General features: G+C 40.3%; 2 protein-coding genes across 3 annotated transcripts in view; both read left to right on the forward strand.

Annotated features, from left to right (window-relative positions):
• adgrd1 (adhesion G protein-coupled receptor D1) overlaps nt 1-11,256 on the forward strand; it is a 28,068-nt gene extending 16,812 nt beyond the window's left edge. The window contains exons 14-25 of the mRNA XM_041041902.1: nt 1,996-2,069; nt 3,610-3,733; nt 5,291-5,394; nt 5,589-5,700; nt 5,988-6,141; nt 7,960-8,026; nt 8,293-8,359; nt 8,537-8,628; nt 8,738-8,864; nt 8,964-9,005; nt 9,119-9,211; nt 9,304-11,256. Coding sequence (XP_040897836.1) covers nt 1,996-2,069; nt 3,610-3,733; nt 5,291-5,394; nt 5,589-5,700; nt 5,988-6,141; nt 7,960-8,026; nt 8,293-8,359; nt 8,537-8,628; nt 8,738-8,864; nt 8,964-9,005; nt 9,119-9,211; nt 9,304-9,399 — 1,152 coding nt within the window. The 3' untranslated portion in view covers nt 9,400-11,256. The remainder of the gene's footprint in view (nt 1-1,995; nt 2,070-3,609; nt 3,734-5,290; nt 5,395-5,588; nt 5,701-5,987; nt 6,142-7,959; nt 8,027-8,292; nt 8,360-8,536; nt 8,629-8,737; nt 8,865-8,963; nt 9,006-9,118; nt 9,212-9,303) is intronic.
• Nucleotides 11,257-12,201: 945 nt separating this feature from the next.
• Nucleotides 12,202-25,540, forward strand: ulk1a (unc-51 like autophagy activating kinase 1a). 2 transcript variants are annotated; one of them, XM_041043040.1, is made up of 27 exons: nt 12,202-12,714; nt 12,801-12,893; nt 12,982-13,023; nt 14,363-14,395; nt 14,516-14,552; nt 16,130-16,303; nt 16,416-16,489; nt 16,585-16,686; nt 17,743-17,801; nt 19,092-19,174; nt 19,260-19,310; nt 19,410-19,498; nt 19,656-19,812; nt 19,947-20,007; nt 20,306-20,395; nt 20,712-20,837; nt 20,933-21,072; nt 21,530-21,630; nt 21,813-21,937; nt 22,201-22,316; nt 22,688-22,813; nt 23,020-23,174; nt 23,326-23,501; nt 23,606-23,724; nt 24,011-24,168; nt 24,288-24,423; nt 24,538-25,540. In XM_041043040.1, exons 1-27 carry the CDS (start codon nt 12,625-12,627, stop codon nt 24,579-24,581), a joined length of 2,757 nt encoding a protein of 918 aa, XP_040898974.1. In that variant the 5' UTR covers nt 12,202-12,624; the 3' UTR covers nt 24,582-25,540. The 2 variants fall into 2 exon arrangements, with proteins under 2 accessions (XP_040898974.1, XP_040898975.1); XM_041043041.1 differs by having other exon boundaries at nt 21,816-21,937.
• Nucleotides 25,541-25,581: the final 41 nt, after the last annotated feature.

Consider the following 25,581-nt stretch of genomic DNA (forward strand, 5'->3'; position numbering starts at 1 on the left):
CATCTTTCACCACTGCTGGTGAATCTGGAGATTAAAAACCTTTGATATTTTTAAACTCCAGTGCTGCAGAGGAGTCAGTGAGTTGCGGTTAGAGTAAACATGGTAGATGGAGCAGTGGCTGACAGCTGCTGTGGTTGACAGAGTCAGACATAGTAACGTAGAAGCACCAGGAACACCGTGATTACCAATGATTTATCAGCCTCTCTCTCTCAGACTCTTCTCCATTATTAGCCTGTCGCTCTGCATCACTCTCCTGTCACTGACATTCACCCGCTTCTTCTTCTCTTCCTCTCTGTGTCTATTCCCCTTACATCGCTCAAAGTGATTTCCAAGGCGGCGTTTGCTGGCCTTCTGTTGCTAATAAAAAGTTGGAGCGCCAGCTACGGTCTTGGCTGGTATAGATGCTGAGGCCTTGGGGCACAGTGGGGGTGTTTGTGTGTGTGTGTGGGGGGGCGGGGGGGGGGGGGGGGGGGGGTCAGTGTGCTCACAAAGCTGGACACTTAACACTCACCAGTGATTTTCAGGTTCCTACATCTCTCCTCAGTGATCAACTCAAAAACACATGCTGGATATACCACAAACAGACAGTTGCTAGAGAGGAAGCATGCCTGAAAGCACTCCTCATATGTGTGATGGTCTGTTAGTTAATGTATATTTAGGTTTGATGATGACAGATTGTTTTCCATGAGCCAGAGTTTACATTTTGAGCGTAATATGGATTATTAGCCTTCCTTCATTGTACAGGAACATTAGAGGCTCATTAAGTGTAGAGAGCAAATATGACGCTGTAAAGCAAGACCTACAATTGTGTGTCAAATGCAGTGTGTCTCTCTCTCCATTTGCTTTTATTTAAAACCCAACAAGAAATGTGAATTATTAAAGCCCACATGGGACCAGTAAATTCACCCACGGGGTTGCTAGCAGCTCCTCAAAGCTGGCCGCTGGCTCGTGATGACGGGCCGCATTTACTGCGCCCTCATGGCTCTTGGACCCCACTGTCCTGCCTGCTCCATAATGGGCCAAAAGAATATCTATCTAATGTATTCATCTTGAGGGTCACAATACATGATGACTAAAGAGCTGCATGTGCGAAACAGACAGAATGAGAGCAGTGATTTGGTTACACAATGAAGTCAACGTATTGTGCTATGCTTTGTAATATGAATCACTGAGCCTATGGGCCAGGAAACAGACAGCCCGACTGTCAGTTTCACTCTCACTCTCACTTTTTCCAGAAGGAAATAGTGCAGACACAGTCCATCTAATCATACACTTACTCAGTCTGAGAGTCAAGGCTCGGGGAATGAGAAGAGGTGTGGAGTCTCTCAGTGTACGCCCAACCAGCCAATGGAAGTGTTGTTTTCTTCAGCTGACAGATTGAGGAGGGTAGTGGTTTGACCTGAAACCACGGCCAAGCCCCAATTACTGCATTCTTGCACCGTAGCCATTAGCTCACTGTCTCTTGGGACTCCAAATCTCATATTGAAGAATGGCATGGAAAAAATTATTTATAATCAAATAAGATTCTTAAAGACACTAGGGATTTTCTCTTGGTGTAATAATCACCTTTGCTAAGTGTCGATCTGCGTCTTGTCTGTTCTTGACTATGATCTCAGATCTCTTTAGCTGCAGTCTTAGTTTTCTGGAATTTAAGCATCCGTGTTTATTTTGCATCACAAGTGAAATTAATTCAGCAGTTTACCACTGTTTGAGTATGTATAGTAACTGTACAGTGTTTTTATTTTTTTACTTTTATTTTTTCACGTATGGATGGAATAAAAGCAAATGAGCATTAATAAAAGACTACAGCTAATGCTGCCTGAAATCTTGTCTTCTGGATCAAAGTATATTTTCTGAACAGGTTGCTATTAGTTTTGGGACAACAACACATGTAATTTAACACACCAATACAACCCTAAACCAAATGTTTTCCTATATCACATACTTTTCTTTCGCAATTAAAGATCTCAGTTTTATTTGACTTTTCTTTTTCAGACTAAAGAACAACAAGACCAGGTGCTAAATCAGAGCAATGAAGTCTTCCTCTACTGTGCCTTCTTGGACTACAGGTGCGTCTGTGTTCATAATTTAAGTACAATGTGTCTCACTTATTCATTCAGATGTAGAGCCAAAGAGATTTTATCTTGATTGTTGACTCTTTGCTTAAGTCTTTTAAGCTTTAAATCATAAGAAATTACCAGTGATTTGGAAAAGGAGTTGTAGTTCCCTTTTCCTATTCAAATCAAAAACATCCAGCCCTACATGTGTTGCTGTTTCAGTTTGGCATACACCAGAGAAGGAAAAGCTGAAATATCACATTAACATAAGTATTCAGACCTTTTGCTATGACACTTGAAAATTTGGCTCTGGTGCCTCCCATTTCTCTTGATCTCATCTTTGAAATCTTGATTGGACTCCACCTGTGGTAAATTCAATTTATTGGACATGATTTGGAAAGGCACACACCTGTAAGGCCTCACAGCTGACAATGCATATCAGAGCAAAAAGGCAAACCATGAGGTCGAGGGAATTTCCTGCAGAGCTCTCAGGCGGGATTATGTCGAGGCACAGATCTGGGCAAGGGTAAAAAAAATTCTCCTGCATTGAAGGTTCCCAAGAGCACAGTGGCCTCTGTAATTCTTACAGTAGATGGAGGAAGTTTGGAACAACGTTTTCCTAGAGCTGGCCGCCTGACCAAACTGAGCCTGTGTGGAGATGGGAGAAACTTCCAGGACAACCCTCACTGCGGCACTCCACCGATCTGGGCTTCGTGGCAGAGTGGCCAGACACATGCCCAATAACATCCCAAAAATGAAGCATGGTGGTGGCAGCATCATAATGTGGGGGTGTGGAGACTGGTCAGGGTTGAGGGAAAGCTGAACGGAGCAAAGTACAGAGATGTCCTTGATGAAAACCTGGTCCAGAGCACTCAGGGCATCAGACTGAGCGTCACTTTCCAACAGGACAATGACCTTGAGGCTGTAATCGCTCCCGAAGGTGCTTCAGCTAAGTACAGAGAAAAGTCTCTGAATATTTATGTCAATGTGATATTTCAATTTTTCCTCAGAGTAATAAATTTGCAAAATATGTCTAAAATTCTCTTTTCATGTTGTCATAAGGGGGGCACTGAGTTTATATTGAAAACTGTTTAAACTATTTTAGCAAAAGGCTGCAACATAACAACGTGGAAAAAAAAAAACAGTGAAGGGGTCTGAATACTTTCTGAATGCATGGCATCTTGAGCAACGGTGATCTGATAAATGGAGCCAAAGCACTATTTAGAAAGCATAAATCATTTTTCAAAGGGAGTGTGTTTTAGTTGGATTCAAAGGCTTCCTCTCCTTACTCCTCTTTGCCCTGAAGCTCAAGAAAAATGTGAATTATTAGATTGTCCTGTCAGATTGCCCTGGTAGATTTAGCAGAGAAAGTTTTCTGTGTGCCTCCCACAGTGGATCATGTTGAGTGATCCCTGCCAGCTGTGGTCCTATAAAATCTGTGTCTGTATTTTTTCTATATACTATTTTTGCTCTTCATGCAATCATTGCTATGTTAATATATTCCTGAATGTATTTTCCTCTGTGAATAATTCCTAATTGTCATGTTTTTCAGTTCAAAAGAGGGAGTATGGTCCAACCAGGGTTGTGTTCGCTCAGATGGAAACATGACGTACTCTGTATGTCTGTGCAACCACCTCACCAACTTTGCCATCCTTATGCAAGTGGTGCCCTTAGAGGTACAACATGTTGGCTACAAATTGAAGCGGCTCTGTTTAATATTCTTATATTAATAACTGATCTAATGATAATAATCCGCGATCCTGGTCATTTGCATGGCTCACTGGGTCACTTGAATAGAAAGAAGCTGTTGTTAATATTTTTAGTTACATTTGTGATTTTCCTTAAATCTGTTGCTGGAAAATTGAAAAACAGAAACAGGAAACTTCCCACTATTTAGAGGAAGATCTAGCTCTGTTTTAGAAAACGTCACCCTCCCTCTCCCTTGTCACAAAATAAAGTGGACTTGTTGGAGCATAATTGGACAGAAATCAGTGGTTTACCACACAGTAACCCACCAACAAGAAGCCCCCACTTCAGCCTTGGGTCATTTATTCGTTCCTCCCTGTAGGTCAGCTGTAAGCAGACCTACGCAGTCACAATGTTGGTTTCACTAGTGGTTTTAGGCAGAAGTACTCTGGACAACGATGATTAAGTGTGGTTATTTTGGGTCGCTGCACAGGTCAGTGGTCTGTTCCTCAAGGACCACAGACTCTCGAGAGACCAAAAACTGTCCCTTTGAACCGTCCTTAAAAAAAAAGACTTTTAAAGCTTCAGGGAAAACAATCATTCTCTTTGCCTCTGAACTCCGGCTCAGTATTTTATTTTTACTTTATCTACATGTAAAGCATTAAAATGCCGATCCTGTGTACATTGTCACCACGGTCTAAATCTTTGTTATCCAAGAGTATGTGCCATGGGAGCATGGTCAGCATCCACAATGGCCTCTTTAAATAGAGGACTTCTTATTGCAGCTAAGTGGGCCAGTGCTGTTTTTAAGGAGCAGAAGTCTATTTGATGCTATACTTTCCTTTAGCCAGTCTTTAATTAGTGGGCTGCTTCATCCCTCAGCTGCGAGGGAACATCCCACATATCCCTTTTCTGGAAGGCAGAGACTCCTCTGCCCTCGTAATGACAAGGCATACGTGAAGACAGTTAATGGAGAATCAAACCCAAACCCTTAAAATAGCCTGAACTCCAAACAGCGTCAATGTACTGTGCTGTACTCAATAGACATGTGCATATGGAGGACCATAATTATAGCTGTCACTGTTTAGCCTGTTTGACAATGTATATTTTGCTTATCCACAAATCATAAAAAATAGGAATTTGACTGTGTCTAAAATGTGTTTAAAAGAAAAACACAGGCTAATAGGAATTCTTTCTATTACAAAAAAAAAAAAAAGGGACTTGTGATTCCAGTTTTAGTGTTTTATCTTTAACCCTGGAGTTTGTTTTGCTAAAAGCTTAATGACAGTCACATAGTCTTGCCCGGTCCGGGAGAGCAGCCTGTCTGACAAATACTAATGAGACTCAGTATAATGTTCAGCATCATAAACTCTACAGGGCCCCTTTGAATTTCTTGGCTATTGATACAGGCTGAATGAAACAAGCTAAACTAGCTTCACATGTGCGTTGGTGGGACAGTGGATCAGCCCACCATGTAGGCAAAATAATAATGTTTTTACATGGTGTCTTGTCCATTGTTAATGGTGATTTTTTTTCTCCATACACAGCTCACTACTGGCCACCAGGTGGCACTATCAACCATTGGTTATGTTGGCTGCTCAATTTCCATCTTCTGTCTTGCAATCACTCTCGTCACCTTTGCAGTCCTGTCGTGAGTATCAGTTTCATTTACACATAACTTGTATGTACAGTATTTAATATATACCGTATATGTTATTTCATAAATCTACTAATGTGGTCATTAGCATGTACTGTACGTTTGTATTCTAAACATACAGATTTTATGTTGTATATACAAAGTGTTACAGAAAGATAATGTGATGTTGTCCTTCTGTGGCTCTGCAGGTCAGTGAGTACCATCCGTAACCAACGTTACCACATCCACGCCAACCTGTCCTTTGCCATCCTGGTGGCTGAGATCTTACTGCTCATCAGTGCTCGCTTTGACCCAGGCACAGTAGGTTCACAGTATTGATTGTATTGTTTATTTTAATAATCTTAACATTATTAGAATAAATACTGTGGGAAAAAATGCAGTTTGTGTAACAGTAAGATGATGTATGAAGTGAACTATGGTGTAGAAAAAATACAAAGCACAGGAGGTAAAGAAAAACAGAACAGAGGAAATGAAAAAAGCTACACAGCGATCAGCAAAATGCTTTAGTCAATAATAAAGCACTAACAAATAATAGCATAAAAGAGAATGTTGTGATGGTAAAAGCCTGATTTTGTCCCCTGTCCCAGCTGCCTTGTAAGGTAATGGCTATCCTGCTACACTTCTTCTTTCTGAGCGCCTTTGCCTGGATGCTGGTGGAGGGTCTCCACCTCTACAGTATGGTGGTCAAGGTGTTCGGCTCCGAGGGCAGCAAACACTTTTACTACTACGGCATTGGCTGGGGTAGGTCGGCTCGGTTACCTTTAACTGCAACACTCACATGAAAAAACATAACAAAGATACCAGTTTCACTTCTGTAATGCATTGCTTGTGTGATTTTGTGTGTGTGTGAGAGTTTTGTTTTCTTGTTTGTTGTCTCAAGAATACAGGATAACCGTCTTATTTTATAGGCCCTAATATGACCCAATCTTCTACCTTGTGCCTGGGCATTACTGTAAAGACGATATCAGTATTTTTTAATTCACCCTACAGGTCAAATATTATTTGTAGCAAGTAAATAACCATGACTCTGCTTTGGGGTCTGAATCTGCTTTGAGTTACATTCCAGCATAACAACTGGCTCTCCTGATCCCAGTGAACCGGAGTTGATGGACAGATAAAAAGAACCTGGGACATACGTATACTGTCTTTGGCTGCTGGGGAATGCATAGTCTCTCCTTCACATGCTGAAACCATTAGTGGAAAAACGATCCCTTTTTATTACTTCCTTTCTTCTGGCCAGAGTAATTTTTCATTTTGTGTGGCCAGCTGCAAATTATGTGCTGGAGACTTGTCTGACAGTTAGAAGTATAGCTGTTATACATAAAAAGTAAATACTCATTTCATAATGAATTGTTGCTGCTATTATCTGTGATAAAGGCTGCTGACTACATTACCTTTCATTTCCTCTCCCAAAGTGAAGGTTTCCTTACACTATAGCGTGCTAGAAACCTTTGGTCCTGTCAAACCAAAAAGATCAAAGCAGCAGAATTAAAAGAGTTATTTTCATGGAAATGAGCAATTAGCAGCACAGCAGATAAACAAAACCACCACTGGGTTTAAAAATATGTACAAGTGGAATTTACCATGTTGGACTATAAAACAAGTGTCACGGTGTTTTACGCACCCACTGAGGCATACGTTCAGACAAACCATATAATTATATATAAATATAATTTTTGGCCTGAATCTGTCATTACACTCGTATGTCTGTGGCCTTAGTCAAAAACCTTTTAGACCTGCTAGGCTGTTTCCAGATGATTCAAAAATCACTTGTTTGATTTCAGTCCTGTTGATCTAAGACCATGAGAGTGTTGGTAAATTGTGTTGATTACCAGCAATGTGATCTGGGGCCTCAGACCCTTGTCCACAAGGATCTAAAATCCTCAGGTTTAGTGTGTGACTTCATTAAATTTGATTAAACGTACCCTGTGGGGTAGCACCACGGGTAGCAATGTGGAGCAATGTTTTGTCAATGAGTGGGTTCACATGTTTGTACTGTCCACATGCGAGAGCGTGTGGGCAACGCAACGCACATTCCTGCTGTTGTTTTTAAACATTTCTGCTGATCACCACTGATCAGTTATTAGTGGGGGTGATGCACTGGAAAAACATTAACAAAGTGCCCACAAAGGCAAGGAAGAAGAAGACATGAAGAAGCAAACATGGATGTAAACAAAGCAGGATTTGAAATACTTTCTAAAAAATAGTTTTGTTAATGTTTTATGAGAAGTGAAACGCAGTTTCAGTTTTTTGTCCGGCCTCGAGAATACACTCAGAATACACTCAGAAATTACATGCAACAAATTCCCCTACCAGAATCAAACCAGCCACACTGCAATCATCGTATCTTAAACTAAAAATCACAGCAAATTGAGGCACTGTACTTGAACACAACAGGGTATATACACAGTGCAAAGAGTGTAGAAGTAGGAGGTGAACAGGACCCAGCATCACATTTTTGCCCCAGGGCCCCTCAGCAGGTAAATCCAGTCATGAGAACTACAGTATGTGACATTAGTGAATGTGTAACGTGCATTTGTTTTCTTTGTGTATCGTCAGGCTCTCCATTGGTAATATGCGTCGTGTCCATGACATCAGCTCTGGGCAGTTATGGTGAGGTTGACAAGTAAGTATGACCTGCACTTCATGAAAAAAAGATCATAGAAATTATTTTTATTCCATCAAAACTTGGTGAAGTTGCATAAGAATGGCATCACATGGAAATAAATTGGAAACAACTGTGTTGTTAATGTTATTCAAATGCCTTTAGGTTAACATTTACAACCTATGTCATTCTATATTTACATTACAGCGTTACTGCATTTTTACTTGGAAGGGACCATAATGTGATTTTTTTTTTTTTTTTTTTACTCTTACTCTTTGCTTTCTCAGCTGTTGGCTGTCAATGAAGAATGGAGCCATCTGGGCGTTTGTGGCACCGGCTCTGTTTGTCATTGTGGTGAGGAATTTGCAAAAATGAGCATTTGTCCTTTTTTATAGTTCCCCATTCAGCGCCTAAATTTAATTTAATCTGTATTCACTGTGAGTTTTAATTCTACTCATGGAAGAAATGCAGAAAAGTCATATCTCCTGTGCCTGTGGGATAAATGGATTTAACCTTCTTTCTGATTTCCAGGTGAACATAGGCATTCTGATATCTGTGACCCGGATCATATCCCGAATCAGCGGAGAGAATTACAAGGTTCATGGAGATGCCAATGCAGTCAAGTGAGTTAATTTGTCTTCATGATTGGACAAATACTCTTTTAATTATTAATTTTTGTCCTTTCATTAAAAGCTAATAACAAAACATGGTTGTCTCTTTCTCTGTTTTAAGGCTGACTGCAAAGGCAGTAGCTGTGCTTCTGCCTATACTCGGCATTTCCTGGATATTTGGCGTTCTTGCTGTCAATACACACTCATTGCCGTTCCTCTATATCTTTGCTGTGTTCAACTCATTACAAGTAAGTATCTTCATTACAGGATCACTTCTTTTTGAAACTGCTGGCAGTCACTTGTTGATTTGATTTTCTCCTAAAATGTACACTTTTCCTTTCCTTTAGGGGTTCTTTGTTTTCTTATTTCACTGTCTTCTCAACTCTGAGGTATGGTGCTAGAGATATGTTGAATAGTGTGTGTGTGTTAATAATAAACACTGGCTCAAACGTGGAGTGGCGTTTGTCACCATTGTCTGTTATGGCTTTACTTCTTTCTATAGGTCAGAGCCGCTTTCAAACACAAAACCAAGGTGTGGTCTCTCACCAGCAGCTCCATCCGAAACATCAATGTGAAGCCCTTCAACTCTGACATTGTGAGTGTTGTTGTAAGAAAAAGATCTGTTCTCCTCCTGTTCTCCTATTGACTGCCTGGGTCTAACTCTCTCCTTCCCATCTTCTAATCTAGATGAACGGAAACAAGGAGGGCGTGACTCCCACCAAGATGAACACATGGGACAAAAGCACCAACTCAGCCAATCGGATCGACCTCTCCGCCGTGTAGAACCACAGATCGCCGTCTCTGTCTGTGGCAGGAGAGCGGTCTGAAGCTCAATAGTGTAGAACGACAAACACTGGCCAGAGTATTCTCCCACTATGTTATGTAATAATTTGGATGCTCACCCGCTCCAGAGAAAGTGATACCAGTGAGGTGTTGTGTAGCTGAATAATACCTTCACATTTAAAGACAAACAGACTCTAAGGACTGTGCCCTATTATTGTCTCATACAAAACATCTTGTGTTCCCAAAATCCAGAGCAGGGATTTCTGAGGAGAAGGTCAGTGAAGTGATAGAAGGTCTTAAGGTCCATAAATGTAGGTTAGGGTCTGACAAATGATGCTCTGTGGTAATGGAGCGTCTCGACTTGCCTGGTTCATCTGTATGTTGCAGTTGATTTACTGGTTGGCCAGAGTTTCTTTAAGGGAATAGTTCAATTAGAAAACTAACTCGCTCTCTCACATAACAGTTACATGGGAAGATTGATACCACTTGTCATATCTGTGTGGTGAATGTGAAGCTACTGCCAACAGCTTGTTCACTTAGTTTAACACAAAGAGTGGAAACAGCTGGCCTGGCACTGTCAGTAGGTTGCAAAATCCTACCTACTAGCTCCTCTAAAGCTCAGTAATCAACATGTAATATTACCTTTGTTTAATCTGTGCAAAAAACAAAGTGTAAAAACAACATATTGTGGTTTCACAGCTTTGTGCCAGACTAGCTGTTTCCCACTTTCCAGAGTTTGTGCTAAACTCAACTCACGTAACCTGATGATGACGAGTGGTGATCTCTTCATCTAACTCTTGTCAGGAAAGCAAATAAGTTTATCTTCTAAAATGTCAAACTATCCCTTTAAATCACAGTGATATGTCTTTTTTTCATGCAATTTGTCTGACACAGTAAAATAGTTCAATTACTTCTGATTTAATTTACCTGCAGAAAATGGAACATACTAAAATTTCAAATGATGGCAAGTATTTTCAGGGTATGGTTGGGTACAAATACATAACCTTGGATAGAAAAAGACCAAGGAAAGAAGCATATTTTCCTTAAATATAGTGTAGATAAATAAAATCGATTTATTCCTTAAAAACAATGACGTAATGGCTTCACGGGCTGTTAACAGTATTCATCAGCACTAAGGACAAAGTGCTATTTTTACCTGGGTGAACTCTAAGACTGACCTGATTCATACAGCTTTAATCCAATTTTGGGGACAGAGCAACACAATAACTCTTTCAATAACAGTGGATGAAGTAGCAGTGAATTAAACCCTAAGTAATTCTGATATAATGTATTTATTTATTTTGTGATTCTGAGTTCTTTATCAGGTCTCCTGCAAAGCGTCACAGCTCAACAATCAGTATGTCCTCATGTTAAATTCTGTGTGTTCTCTCCTGAAACGAACTGACTGGTATATTTGCAGTACCTCACATCTTAGTAAGCTGCGGTATGTTATGCTTTTTGAGGAATAGTGAATACTGGTTGTGTTTCGGACACAATTCTGTGAAGTTTCATGGTGTCTTTAGCTATTTCTGTTGCTAATTTCTTTTACATTTTTTTGTACAAAAAAAATATGAAATATGTTCTACAACAGAGGGACCTGATAAGGTTGTTGCTTTTTTTTTCTTAACATACTGTGAGAATGGAGGGAGATGGCTTGTTTTAAAATGTCATTGATCCGACACTGTACCAACATTATTTTTCCTAAAACAGGATTTACTGTAAGTCACTCTGCGCTCACTTTTAAAGTTAAATAATTTAGTATTTCTGAGCTTGTATATGGCCTTCAATGATTGTTGTCTTATGGTACTATGGTTTGTGTTTCCAGTTATCTTTATTAAAAATGTTTATGACAAGAAATCTGTGTTGTCTTTATATGATTTTTATTATTATGAGCTACAGTTTTGTATTTGTTGGTATGATTTACACTATTTGGTGGATAATTGTGTGTGTACCTGTGAATTATATTATTACTAATCCATTTTTGGTGAGGATGACTACGCAGAATACAAAAACGGGAAAGTTACTGTCAGGGTGGCCAATATATGGAGACCCTGCGTTATACACACAGCAATACTGGATTGGATTTAAACAACACCAGGTGTGGATAATCCTTTTGTGTCTGTTACGTTTAGGTATTAATGGATTATGAGACTGTAGGCCCCAGCCATAAATGCCTAAAATGCATTGTGTCTGTTCAGAGCACTGGGCCTTAAGAGCCTACAGAAATCCTCAGGGGACAAACACTTCCTTTGAAGGTGTCCTCTCCTGAAGGCCTCTTTGGATTGGCTACCTGAGACTGAATGAAAGCTATTCATTCTGTTTTTCTCAAGGAACTCCAACTGGGCCTTGAGGCAAATAATCTTCATGGTTATGTTAAGGTGCTGGAGGAAAGATGGATTTTCCCTCACTCATTGAGGCTAAACGTGATTGTATTTTTGTATGTGTATGTTTTTGCATATGGTATTTTTTGAATATTTCCGTGAGCTCGGTTTTTGTGAGTTTGAGTATTTGTACATGCTGTCTACATTTTTCACCAGTGAAAATATAATAAGGATCAGATTTCCGAGAGCACAAAAAATTCGCTGTGAGTCTGGACGCCAAAATAAAAACATCACCACCACCATAACACCACTTTTAGAAAATGGGGGTTTCTTTACCTGGAATTTAAAAACAACCCTGAGCCAAATTAAGACATGGAATTATGAGTTTACGAGGTGTCCCTGAAGGCGCCATCATGAAACTAATGTCCGTTTGTTTGCGCATGCTCGCCGTGAGATATGAATAACTCGAGCAGATGGGTAGAAAGGTGAGGATGACAGCAATATCTGAGCTCAGTTTCTGAATGTAAACAGCGTTTAACAGGACTACTGTAACTTTTCAACCTCTACCACTTACTGAAAAGCGTCAGGAACTAATTCTGAGTCGTTAAATAAGCACAGCGGGTCGCTAACACTTTGTTTACACACATTTTTTTCCTGCGCACCTTTGTTTAAACTTTCTTGTGTTGACAGAAACTTCGTAATGTTGCCATCGATGTTTTCTTCGGTTACAAATCTTGTCACGTGCGAAGACAGTATTTTTTAATCAATGAAATGGGATTTACCGGCATGAGGGACGTGTCGTGGGACTGTACGTCTGTTTCAGCTGGAAAATCAGCCTCCTGAGTCTGCTCGGATACTTTAACGCGTGTTTATTTATTACATTACATTATTATTATTATTCTCCATGGAGTCCGTTGGGAAGTTTGAGTTCAACCGGAAAGACCTGATTGGCCACGGTGCCTTTGCTGTTGTGTTCAAAGGCAGACATAAAGAGGTAACCTTTATATCTGAGACTAATTTGGATTTCTCTGCTCATTGTTGATATGCTGAATGTAAACCTTTTTCTCTTTTTTATTTCAGAGGCGTGACTGGGAGGTTGCTGTGAAGTGCATCAACAAGAAAAACCTAGCCAAATCACAGTCTCTGCTTGGTAAAGAAATCAAAATACTTAAGGTAGTATGACTTTTTTTAATATGGCCATACATTCTGTGTCAGTGTCTCTGTGTACCTTGAACTAAAATGCTTTTCGCACCTCCTTTAGGAACTCAAACATGAAAACATTGTTAGACTACTCGACTATCAGGTAAGAGTGGTCGGCCTTCTCTTGTGACCCTCTCTCCTCTCACACACCTCATCATCATCCTCAGTCACACCACAGAAATACACATGCAGTTCTGCAGACATTGCAGCCACATGTTGCAAATGTTGACATGATGCCGAAATGCTGAACGTCATTTGCTCATGTGGTGCAGATATGGCTGTCGGATATTGTAGTTTTTCTCAGAGCTAGCTTGCCTCAGTGACCGTAACTGGAGCTGTAGTTTATGTTTGGTGAATTATTCTGTTTATTATTATTCTAAAAGAGTTAGAATTGGGCAAATAACTGAAGTTTAATCATTTGGTATTTTGTCCTAAATGTGAACATGATATTGATTCTTTTGGAGGGTGTTTTACAGTATCCCATAAAATATATAAATATCCTCAAACTTTAAAACAGGTCACATACCACTCAGGACACATTAGTGTGTCTGTGTGTGTGTGTGCTTTCTTCTTCTCTTTACTGACACCTGCCAGGCAGCCGGACATGGGATCACTGTTTCTGACAGATGGCAGGGTGTAGCAGGTTAAACAATGGCTTATAAAACAGAGTGTCGTCTCCCAGCAGGCACGCAAACAACTTGCAAGGATAATGACTTAAGGTTGAGACAGTAATGTGTTAATTCACCTGGTATCTGAACAACATGTGCTCTCTTTTATCTGTTACAGTGATACTTATTACACCATGATAACCATAGGGTGTTTTCTTACAATAGTAGAAGTGGTAAACAGGTTTGGACTTAAGTTTCACCCCAATACACAGAACTTACTAGTTTTAACTTGGTGATGTAAAAGACAAACAAGATTCAACTTGCTCCCCCCACTTTCCATTCTAGTCAGGTGAGACTGACACCCTAAACTTCTCACCCTCTCACCCCACCCCACCCCATCTCACCTCCCTGCTCTGTAACTTTTTCCAATGGTGACACACCAATGGCGCCAAATTAGGGAGGGATTCTGGGTGATTTAGGGGGGCCCAAGCTGGACAGGGATCATGACAGTGTACAGTTTCAGGGCCCTGAGTTTGCTGCTGTCAGAGGGCCCAGAATTTCTCGACGCACCGCTGATGACGAGCCAAACCAGAGTCAGCTCAATCTAAGAAACAAACTTGTGTCACTTGTTGTGTAACCCGGGGCACAGCTGCTAAAACACTGATTTATTGTTGTTAGAAGTCATAACTCCCCATGTCTCTCTTCATGAAATAAACGTGATGGATCTATTACTATTCATTAAATCAGTTTAACGATCACTTTAAATCTGATTCTTAGCATTAGTGTATTTCACTTACTGTTCCAATGATAATTTGCATTTTATCTTGTCAACAGGAAATGGGAGGGTGCGTGTATCTTGTCATGGAGGTGAGTTGTGTTCGAATGGGTAATGACTGGTCTGTTTTCATGCAGAGATGCAAATCACATTCACTCATAAGGCGGCATTGTCACAGCTTCTATTAAGGCTTGTTTGTCTTGTCTTTTCAGTACTGCAATGGCGGCGACCTGGCAGAGTACCTTCACTGTAAGTTCACTACATCACACAGAGCTTAAAATAGCTCACAACTCACTACAGTTGAGTTTTCCATGTCACCTGTGGTCAAAGCATAAAGGAAGACATTGACACCCCTCCTCACTGTTGCAAGAGGGTGTCAGCCTCACTGTTTGTTAGCTGTAAACATGTTTGGAGCAGCTTATTGTACCGGTGGGTCAGTGTGGCTATAAGAGGCTTGGCTAAGCTTTTTTTTTTTCAGTTTTTTTTGAAGGAATAATAGGATTTTGCCAGTACACTGACAGAATTCAGGTTTAAGGTTCCAACATTTCAGTGGGTAAATTATCACTAATGCTGCCAAGTACTTAACCCAGATAAAATTAAAGCCCCCCATCTTGACTTGTGATCAAGTTTTTTTTGTTTTTCCTGTAAATAATGTAGAAACCAGTGGAAAGTAAGTGGCAAAAATTACCCCCAGCTTTTACCATGGATGTCACTGGCTTTTGGTGAACTTTGTGCTCTCATCATGTTTAAATTCTCACGTGGTACGTTTCTCACTTGACTGTCACACTGAAATTTTACCCCGCCTTGAGTTTCAAACGCTCTGACAAACACGATGACACGACTGAGGATATGGAATTGAATTTTATCAAGCTAAATATATGTTGGCGGTGTCGATGTGTCTATTTAAATGCTGATGTAGAGAGATGCTCTAATTCTGCCATCATGCCAGCGTCTCTTGTTTTGTAGACTGGCCCATTCTGTGTCCTTGCCAAGAAGGCACATCCAGCTATTTGCAGCACAACACTCAGTCACACTTGGCAAGGTTCACGGAGCACCCACATGACCTCACCCATCTGTCACTCACTTATCCCCTGTGCTTCGGTGGAAAAACACTGCAGCTAGAAATACAGGATGTCCCACAAGGGGGGAGGGGGGGTCAGACAGAATTAACATTAATTTCCAAATGAAGCCTTATCATAAACAAAATTCTCTTCCGTGAAGTTTGATAGCAGTGACACTGATGTGATCAGCTCCACCTTACATCATATTGGAGTTTCTGGAGAGACTGTGAGAGCAAACAAAGTGGAATGAGTTTTCAAGTAAGATGAAGGGCAGCAACTAACAAATATATTTACTGTCATTTATCTGTAGATTATTTTCCCAATTAATTATTTGGCCCAGAAAATGGTAAAATTTTCCAAAATTACAATTTCAAGCCCAAGCTGACATGCTCAGATTGTTTTGCCTGACCAACAGGTCAAAATTCAAAATTATGTAGCTTGATATCATAGGAAACTATAAAAGGCCAAAAATATTCACACTTGAGAATTTGGTGCCAGAAAATATTGTGACTTAATCATTTGTTAAAAATAGTACCAGTAATATAACAATAATAATAATAATAATAATAAAATTGATTATTACCATGATAAGCTGCCTCCAACAGAAAGGTACTGAAGTGAGGACAACATACAGATGAATGCTGACAGTGTGTTTTTCACACCTTCCTTCACCTCTTCACATCTACACACCATGTAATATGATAAACCACCCACATACTGCTATGCTGACTTCCTCCTGTATCATCTCATGTATCTGCTCCACAGCAAAGGGCACATTAAGTGAGGACACCATCCGTGTGTTCCTACAGCAGATTGCTCAGGCCATGAAGGTCCTGCAGAGCAAAGGCATCCTCCACAGAGACCTCAAACCCCAGAACATCTTGCTCTGCCACCCAGAGGGGCGCAAGTCCACGTCCATCAATACCTGCATTAAGATAGGTAATGACTTCAACAAACAGAGTATTAGAAGACCTGAATGTCTGTGGAAATGTATAATGCACATACACAAACACTACGACACATCCCTCACCTTATTTCTCTCACCCTCCAGCTGACTTTGGGTTTGCACGTCATCTCCAGACAAACACCATGGCAGCCACGCTGTGTGGCTCTCCCATGTACATGGTGAGTATTAAAGGTCTCTTACTCTGATTTCCTGGTCCAACAAAGTGTAATGTCACCATGTCTCTAATCTGTAAGCTGTGTTTGTCTGGACACAGGCTCCAGAGGTAATCATGTCCCAGAACTATGATGCCAAGGCTGATCTGTGGAGCATAGGCACCATTTTGTACCAGTGTCTGACTGGGAAGGCACCATTTCACGTAAGTGGCTCATAAAAGCACACATACCTGCAGACACAAAAAAATTGTAACGTCACTCTTTTTAGGTGTTTGGGTCAATAGAATTAGGAATTTGCCAACAACTGTTCCTTAAATAATTACAGACACTTATTAAGTTGTGCTTTAGTGCCGACTCTTTATTGTCAACACAAAACTGGACATGATACATCCCTTTCACAACACGGAGAGACAACATGGTCCCCAACCATTAAAAACCAGCTGCCTGCTGGGTGACACTCTCCCTGATATCCAGTGTTGTTAGTTGGAAAATGCTGGAACAGACTGACCACTTGTTAGGAAAGAGGCTTGTTTACAGATTGGAACGCTGAACGCGGAAGTGGCTGCGAGCCATTTCTCTGAACCCTGAGTAAATATTGTTACACAACGCGTGGTATTACTTTCTACTGTTCACGTGGCTGCTCAGATGAAACTGTTGAACTGTTATTGCAGATTGCCTCAACTGTGATTTATGTATAGACACAGGCTCATGTTTTTTCTTCTTCTTTGGTCCTTTTTTTTTTTTTTTTTTAACACTGAAAGGTTAAAAATTTCCCATGTATCAGGAGATAAAGAAGAACAAACATTCTGTTGTTTGAACTTTTGTACCTATTGAGGTTATTTATGTTGCAGTTTCCTTGAAAGCATTTTCCATGAGAATGAGAGGGAAGATTGACATCTATTTCTGCCAGGCAGGTCAGTGAGTTCAGATAAGTCCAAGGGTCAGTGTGAAGTTAGCCGATGTTCATGATGTTGATGATGTTTACTTAGCTGGCATCTCACAGCATTCCACTTTGTCCTGAGGGGGATCATGAAACAGACACATATTGTTTCTGTTTGGATTATATGCACTTTGGCACAACTGTTTTTTTTTTTTTATACTTGTACTGATGAAGGGAAGTAAATAACCAAACATTTCACCATCGCTTATTCAAATGCTTGTTTGTAAAGGTGCAGGTGCTTTGATTTGCGTGTGTTTACATGTGCATGTGAATGGTCATTTTTTAGTTTAACATATGTGTTATGTGTGTTTGTGTTTAGGCCAGCACACCACAGGAGCTCCGTCTCTTTTATGAAAGCAACAGGACCCTGTTACCCAGGTTAGTGCACCTCTGGACGACTTCCCGCCAACACGCATACGTGTCGTACATACATAATACGCACAGGAAGTTGATAGGAGAGAGGTGTAAACAGGCATTACAAGGAGATCTTGTCTTCTCTGCGCTCAGTTTTCTGATGAATGACTGACATTAACCCGCCCTGTGCTTGCACTTGAGTTTGTGTGCATGTGAATGATGATCACTGTGCATGTGGGCAGTTTACAAAACACATGCAAGCCCACACAGACACATGCGCACACATATATAATTAGCGCTGAATCAATCCACAAGTTGCATACCATTACTAAAAATAGTGCCCAATGTGGAAGAAACTGATACAGACACCTGACGGGACCGATCATCTAGAACATTCTCGATCAGCCACTCTCATCCAATTGATGTTTGCAAAAGCAACAAATGTATAATGCTAAATGTCGTGTCCTGTCTGTGATGTATTTCCCTATATGAGGTGTTGTAATGTGAAACTCTTTGTCTCTGCCTTGATGTTAGCTAATACAGATTCCATTACATTCAGCTCTCTTGGCTTTTTGCTGTCATTTCAATACTGAATGTCTGATGTTTGGGAGTTGGATATGGAAAGTGTTCAAAGGGATTAATGGACTGTTTGCCCACTGTTTTCATGGTGTACTTTGCCAGCTTGTGTATGGCTCATAGCCATGCTTATCTTTTGCAGTGATAAAGCCGGGTGATAAGTCAGGTCCTGTTTGTGTATGGGGAGGAATGGTTTGTTGTTTTCTTGTCATTCTATATATAACTTGCTCCTAGCTGCCAGTTAGTGGCCTGCACAGCTATCATTTTCCACATGACCCACATAGCTCAACACAGACATAAACACACACGCACTGACAGTCTGTACTGACTCTGAGTATCATGATGCCCTGAGGTTTTGCACTGAAGCCATAAATTAGATTAAAAATTCACATATTTCACAGCTCACTCTGAGCTTATGAAACACAACTGACCTAAATATAATTTCTGTTAATACCACACGTATCAGCAACAAAATACAAACACAGCGGACACTCTGAAGCAGCCAGTTAAAAATATTAGCATGTCCTGTCAACGTGTTGGCTTCACTCACGTCACACTGTATAAAGCTGGATGTGGACATTAACCCACTCAGTGATTTCCCCCTTTTCCTGGATTTTATCCCTCTCCTACATCTTGGATAAGTGTGTTCTTCAATGTTTTGATTTTTCCATCATTTATATTAATAGCAGTGTTATTAACCAGAATTAATCTAAATAGGACACCTTTTTATTTTCCCAGCATCCCAAAGGAGACTTCTAGTAACCTAAAACACCTACTACTGGGGCTGCTGCAGAGAAACCACAAAGAACGGATCAGCTTTGGTAAGCCGTGGCCTTTTAACATGCAGAACCCCTTTTCACAATTTGATTTTAAAAAAAGTTTCTCATACATCTAAATGTTGTGCAGATGAGTTTTTCCACCATCCTTTCCTGGAGACCAGCTCATCCACAAAGAAATGTATGTACTGTTTCCTTTTAGTGTCTGTATCTATCTATCTATGTATCAATAAAGGTGCTAGGGTCCAGGGTCCTAACACAAGCTCATCTTTGTTGACAGGCTCTCCAGCTCCCCTGCTCTCCTACCCCAGTTTAGGTTCGGGTAGTTCTTCCAGCAGCTCCTCAGCGTCCCATCTGGCTTCACCTCAAGTATGTATTACTCACTCTTGTGGACTGACAGAACAAAAACCACTCAGTAAAAGATGTGAAATATAAATGTAAAAGAAATACTCATAGTGCATCTGTGTCCTTGTAATTTCTCATAGATAAATTTGATCAAACAGTCCTTTGTCTTACACTCTCTTAGCATTCCGATGGAGAGATGCACCGACTCCAGCCCAAAGCAGAGTTCTCCCCGACACAAAACACTGCTGGCTTCCTGCTGAAAGAAATAGCCAATCAAGACAGTAGGAACACCTCATCGTACACAGAGGACTATGTCATGGTGCCGACTCAGTTTCCCAGTAAGACCTCTGAGCCTCATTCTCACTCTATAGATATCTCTATCTTTTTTATTGTGCTTGTTTTCTTCACATCAGCCTGTTACACACTTATTTATTTGTTGAAGTCTGACTCTTTTTATTTTACTGTTTCGTAGGTGAGTATACATGTGAAGTGGATGTTGGGTCACCAATTGAAAGTTGCCTTATATACAGTGGGTGAGTTACACACAAACCATACAATGGGCTGGTTATGTAAACCTCAACATAATTAACTTAATAAACATTAATAAAACAAAACCAAAGATCCAGAGTTCAACTCTCACTCTTAGGGGAGCACAATATCAGTGTCAGTGTTTCAGTATTACGCAGTGATTGCTGAACAGTGTGGTTTTTGTAAATGAACTATATAATTGTATTTTATTGTAGTTCATATACAATATAATGCACCATTATATCTGATATATCACATAGATTTACTAGAGAAAACAAATATCTTTTTTTACCCCCTCTCCAGGAGCTCACTAGTAGCTGAGAGAGGTCCTGGACCTGCAGGAAAGACGCCTCCACCTTCTCCCCTGCTACACTCTCCCTCCAAGCCTGTTAGGTAAGAGAGAGTTAGGCAGGTTCAGATTTTGGTGGGTTGAAGATAAAACTGTTCAAAGATAGATGGTGACGTGGAGTGTGATCATAAATCCCACAGTATGTACAGTATATCCATTTCATGTATTGTATGACAAATGGTGGTTTGAGAACATGTGAGTGTACTTTTACTAAATTTCAATTTAGTAAATAAATTAACAAATTTACTAAATTTTCCTCTGATTAAAAAAAAAAAAAAACATCAAAAATACTATAACATCAAAATATAACTGCTCCTGACTCTGTGTTTAATTCCTTGGCTTCCTCTTTCATCCATGCAGCAAGCCTGCTGAATTCATTGGCCACAGCTGCAACCACTCTGTGCCCATTCCTGTCCCAACACAGATCCAAAACTACCAGCGTATGGAACAGAACCTGCAACCTGTTGGCCTGCATGGCTCTACCAGGCATGTCCAGCCTCTCAGTTGTCTTATCTTTGTGCCCGCTCCACCTTTTGTTATTCTCTCCAGCCTTTTGTCTAACTATGTTTCATGTCGTTCAGGGCCACGTTGTGCTGTGCAGGCAGCAGCAGTGAAAGCTCCCCAAAGTGTGGGGGCTGTAGAGCTCCAGGTCCAGGATTTGTCCTCAACTCCCCAAAGCTTGCGACTGGAGGAGCTGAGCCACAACAGTGCTCCCCACTAGGTAGGCATCTTAATTGGCTTTTGTTTTACCTGTCAAGGGAGTGTTTGTTAAGCAGAGTTCTTTTACATCAACTATATTGGTCACATTCCTACAGCTTAACACACTACATGGGAATTTGTCAGTGCAGTGTTACTTGTTGCTGGTCACTAGGGCCATTTTGGGTGTTAACAACAATTCCGCCATCTGAAATATGTCATGTTCAGTACATTCCCAGAGTTGTTTTGTGGTGAAGTGTTGGTATTTGATTTTCTCTGTACCCACTTTCCCTCTGCCTGATTCATCTGCTTTTATTTAGGCCTTTTGACAACACCCAGAGAGTATGGCCAATAATGTTTCATACAGTGTTAGTGATACTGTTATTAAGAGCAAGCGTGTTCCAGTGAACACTGATGTTATAAACAGGCCTAATTCACTGGTTTTACTAATGATTTAATATTTCTAATCCTCTGTATTCTAGCGGGAACTACCCCAAAGACTTCAGAGCAGACTCTCCCACTCAGCACAAGGACTGGGCAGCTCACTGGCTCTCCTGACATCCAGGACACCTCCGGCCCCAAGGTCAGCTTCTAAAACATCTGTATTATAATAATATTATTCTGTTATTACAAAAATAAATATTTTGTCATCTGGGCAAGGAATTATAATACAGTAACTACAAGCACACACGGTAGAATCAAATTGTTCAGTGTCCATGTTAGTGATTATATCAGATTTTGGAAGTTTTGTTTGCTTTTCAACAGCAGGTTCAGTCAAGAAAGCTGAACCGAACCAGGACAGTCCCAGACCTACAATCCCTTGGCCCATCTCCTGCTTCACAGAACAACGACAGCAGGAAATCTGCCAACAAAAAGGGTCCTTTTAAAAGGTCAGAACATTGTAATATTAACGTTATTATGAGTATAACAGTTATTGTTATTTAAGAGTATAACATCTTGAAAAATCATGCAATGCATGAAATGGAATGTGGCTTTTTTTCGTATTTATGTCAATAATCCATGTATAATCTAGACTAGTCAAAAAAACCTGTGAAAACCTGTCATCTAGCACCTAGAGATGGCACACATTGTTGAAGGAATACCATTGAATAAATTACTGAACGTGGTGTCTGTGTCTGCATTGAATTTCCAGATCACTGAGCACAGGCAGGCTGTCTGACATGCTACTGAAGGCGGCCTTTGGTGCCCACCTTTTTGAAGAGGGAAGTGATGAGAGCCTTAACTGTGAGAAAAGCATGGATACAACAGGTACCGGTGCAGATCTTTGTTCGTTGGTATTTAAGACTATGTAGTTACACTTGCAGTGAAAGGTTAGGAAAGATAGATACACGTTTCATAGCCAAATATAGTTTGTTTTCTACTGTCCAGGTACTGTCACTGTACTGGAAAATTTTAGAGTAATAATGAAATCAAGACATATTGTGAAATAAACACACACATAATTGTGGAGGTGAGGTGAGGTATTATTCTATGTTTGCAGTAGTTACAAAGCACCTATTTTGAGGTACCCACTGCAATGACCCTGGCCATGGCATTTACAGGGCTGCAGTTCAACTGGATTACGTTTTCCAAGGAGGCCTCAACCATTTGACTTAGACTCTTCTTATTTGTCCCTACAGCTCCACCTACTGGTGGTAATAGAGGCTTTCAGTTCTCAGACAGCCCACCTCTTGCAGTCTTCACTGTGGGTTCTCCATCCAAGGGAAACACTTCTCCTGATGCCATGGTATCAAAGATGTTCTCAGGTAGGTGTTCTAATTACAAGAGAACTTTAAGTTACAGTACGCTGGTTTGCCAGGCCATTGCATAGATGCATGTTTTTAAGATCTAAATAATAATAAAACACATAATAAATAGTCACCTGGTTATTGTATTCCTAAAATGTGTCATCTGTTGCCCCCGCTCTCTTTTGATTTCAGCTGTTAAGAGTCAGTATTTGTCTTAAATGCAGGTTCCCCCAACTACATAAACTCAACCTGGCTTCTTAACAGTCGCCTTCTTCAGAGAGGAAGCCGTAGAAACAGTGAGACTGAAGCCATGGATGCTACCCCACACACTAGTCTCATCTTTCACCCTCCAGAACTCGCTGAAGACACACTGATGGAGGTACACGTAAATACTATGATGATACAGAGAGGTGAATCCTCCAGGTTGTTATAGGCATAACATTCTTCTGCAGATGAACATGAAATAGACAAATTCAGATTCCAGATGAACATTTTCAGTATTAAAAGTATTTTGTTGGTTCTTTTCACAGCAGGCTCATACAGATGCCCTGAGCGACCTGCGCTTCACCTTGGCTTTTGTCCACTGTGTCATGGAATTGGCTTCTTCTAAAGACTTGGGGCTGGAGACCATCAGCAGTCCTGATGTTTCTTTTCTAGAGCAGAGCTTTGTGACAGATCAGATTAGTCTTCTGAGTAGAGAATGGAGGTGAGAGGCATGAAGCTTTTTACATTTCCTCAACATGTACAGTAGCTCTCTTGCTTCACAAGTATTCGTGGAACTAACTTCCCTTTCTTATGTGCATATTCCAGCTATGCAGAGCAGTTAGTGTTGTACATGAAGGCTGAAGAGTTTCTGTCATCAGCACTGCACACTGCTAAAGAAAATATCAAGCAAGGCCAACTCCTTCCCTCTGCTACAGTCAAGCAAGGTGAGTCCTGTGACCACTGGTTTTGATGATCAAGCACTCACCTTTTGTAGGCTTTAAAAATCTATCATATGTTCAAATCAAATGTTTGTCGTTTGTTGTCCTTCAGGAAAATCAAGTGCTTTTGGATGTTATAGTCTAAAAGTTTAAAGCAGTAATATTGCATAAATTATGCTGTGGTAGTCTAACAGAATGAGAATAGGCATTCTGGGATGAAGCTGACATGGGTGAGTTCATATTTATTAGAATAATAAAATTTCTTTGCATGCTGCATTTCCTTTCCCTGCAGTGATCAGGAAGCTGAATGAGTTATACAAGAACTGTGTAACATACTGTCGCTCCCTCAACGATCGGCTGCAGACCTTCTTGCTTGACAAACAGAAGCTTATGGACCGCTTCAACGGACTCACAGCAGAGAAGCTCATCTACAGCCACACTGTGCACATGGTGAGCTCACCTCACAGCAGGAGATGTTGATATTCACTCCAAAATCAGATTCTGTCCAGTGCATGTCCAGTATGAATCTTTATCTTTGCCTTAATGTGTGTGTTTTTCATTACATTCAGGTACAGACTGCTGCTTTAGATGAGATGTTCCACTATGGCACAGCATCAGTCCAACGCTACCATAGAGCCCTTCTACTGATGGAGGGTCTATCCCGAATCATTACAGAGCAGAAAGCCATTGACAGCATAGATAAATGTACGTGGCAGGACTATGACACAGAACTACAAGAGAGTGAATCAAAGTGCTAGAATGAATGGACTTCCTATGTGATCTTGCATCTGAATTTTTTAATCTCTGTGTTGTTTTCAGGTAAGCAGTGTATTGAGCGACGCCTCTCTGCTCTGCAGACTTAACAGTATCCATGAGTTCTACAGCTGCAATCACAGCCGCTGGACTATCTTGCCTCATCCATCTCCCCTCAGTGAAGATGGATCCTCCTAGAGAGTCAGTACACACAAGCACTTTGATCTTTCTTAAGGGAAATGACCACTGGAGCATCTGCTCTTATCCCACCACCCAGTCTGCGATCTTTACATTAATGCACAGAAAAGACTGGAAGCCCTGTTTTGTACACATTTTTGAAGAGAGATTGTTTTATGACTGCTTGAATAATTTGATCAGGTAAATTGTTAGTGTGTTGTTTTGTGTTTTGCACATAGAGTTATGATGAAATAATAACTGATTTTAAATTTGTTGTACTTGAAACAAAGATTATTTAGGTTTTTTTTCAGTATTTGAAGCGATTGTGTTATGTAAAAGTTATGTAAAAGTTCACCGGCCAACAGGAATCACAATATCCTGGATGAGATGACCAAAAATAACCAGTGTGTAGCAATACTAGTAAAACTGTACCTGATGTTTTGTACATTTTTCATCATAGCATAATAGTGGCTGTACAATGAAAGTATGTTTTGACTTCATACAGAATAATTGTCTAACAGTCATATAGACTTGCATCATAGACCACGATAAGTATATTTTTTACATTACAGTGATGTACTTGGTTATGAGCTGCTTTAAGAGACATTAACTGCATGCCACATTGCTTATGTTCATCTGCTGCATTTGTGTTTATGTGTGCACATTAGTTTTGACTTTAGAGGTGTAAAACAAAAGTTAATTTGCAGTTAATTTGTGAATGAATTTGTACATGACTTTTGCCTGCTAGGACATATTTGATATTTTGTTAAAATGTTAGTTAAACAGAAATTAGTTAGAATTTATCAAATTACCTTTTCTACTTTTATTTGCCAGCCAAATTTGCCAAAATGAGTTGTTACACACTGTGTGATGAAAATAAATAATATTTATTGATAAAACTATGGGTTTTCTTCGTTTGCTGTATTACATGAC

This window comes from Toxotes jaculatrix, chromosome 7 (assembly GCF_017976425.1).
Source record: "Toxotes jaculatrix isolate fToxJac2 chromosome 7, fToxJac2.pri, whole genome shotgun sequence".
In the NCBI taxonomy this organism is placed as follows: Eukaryota; Metazoa; Chordata; class Actinopteri; family Toxotidae; genus Toxotes; species Toxotes jaculatrix.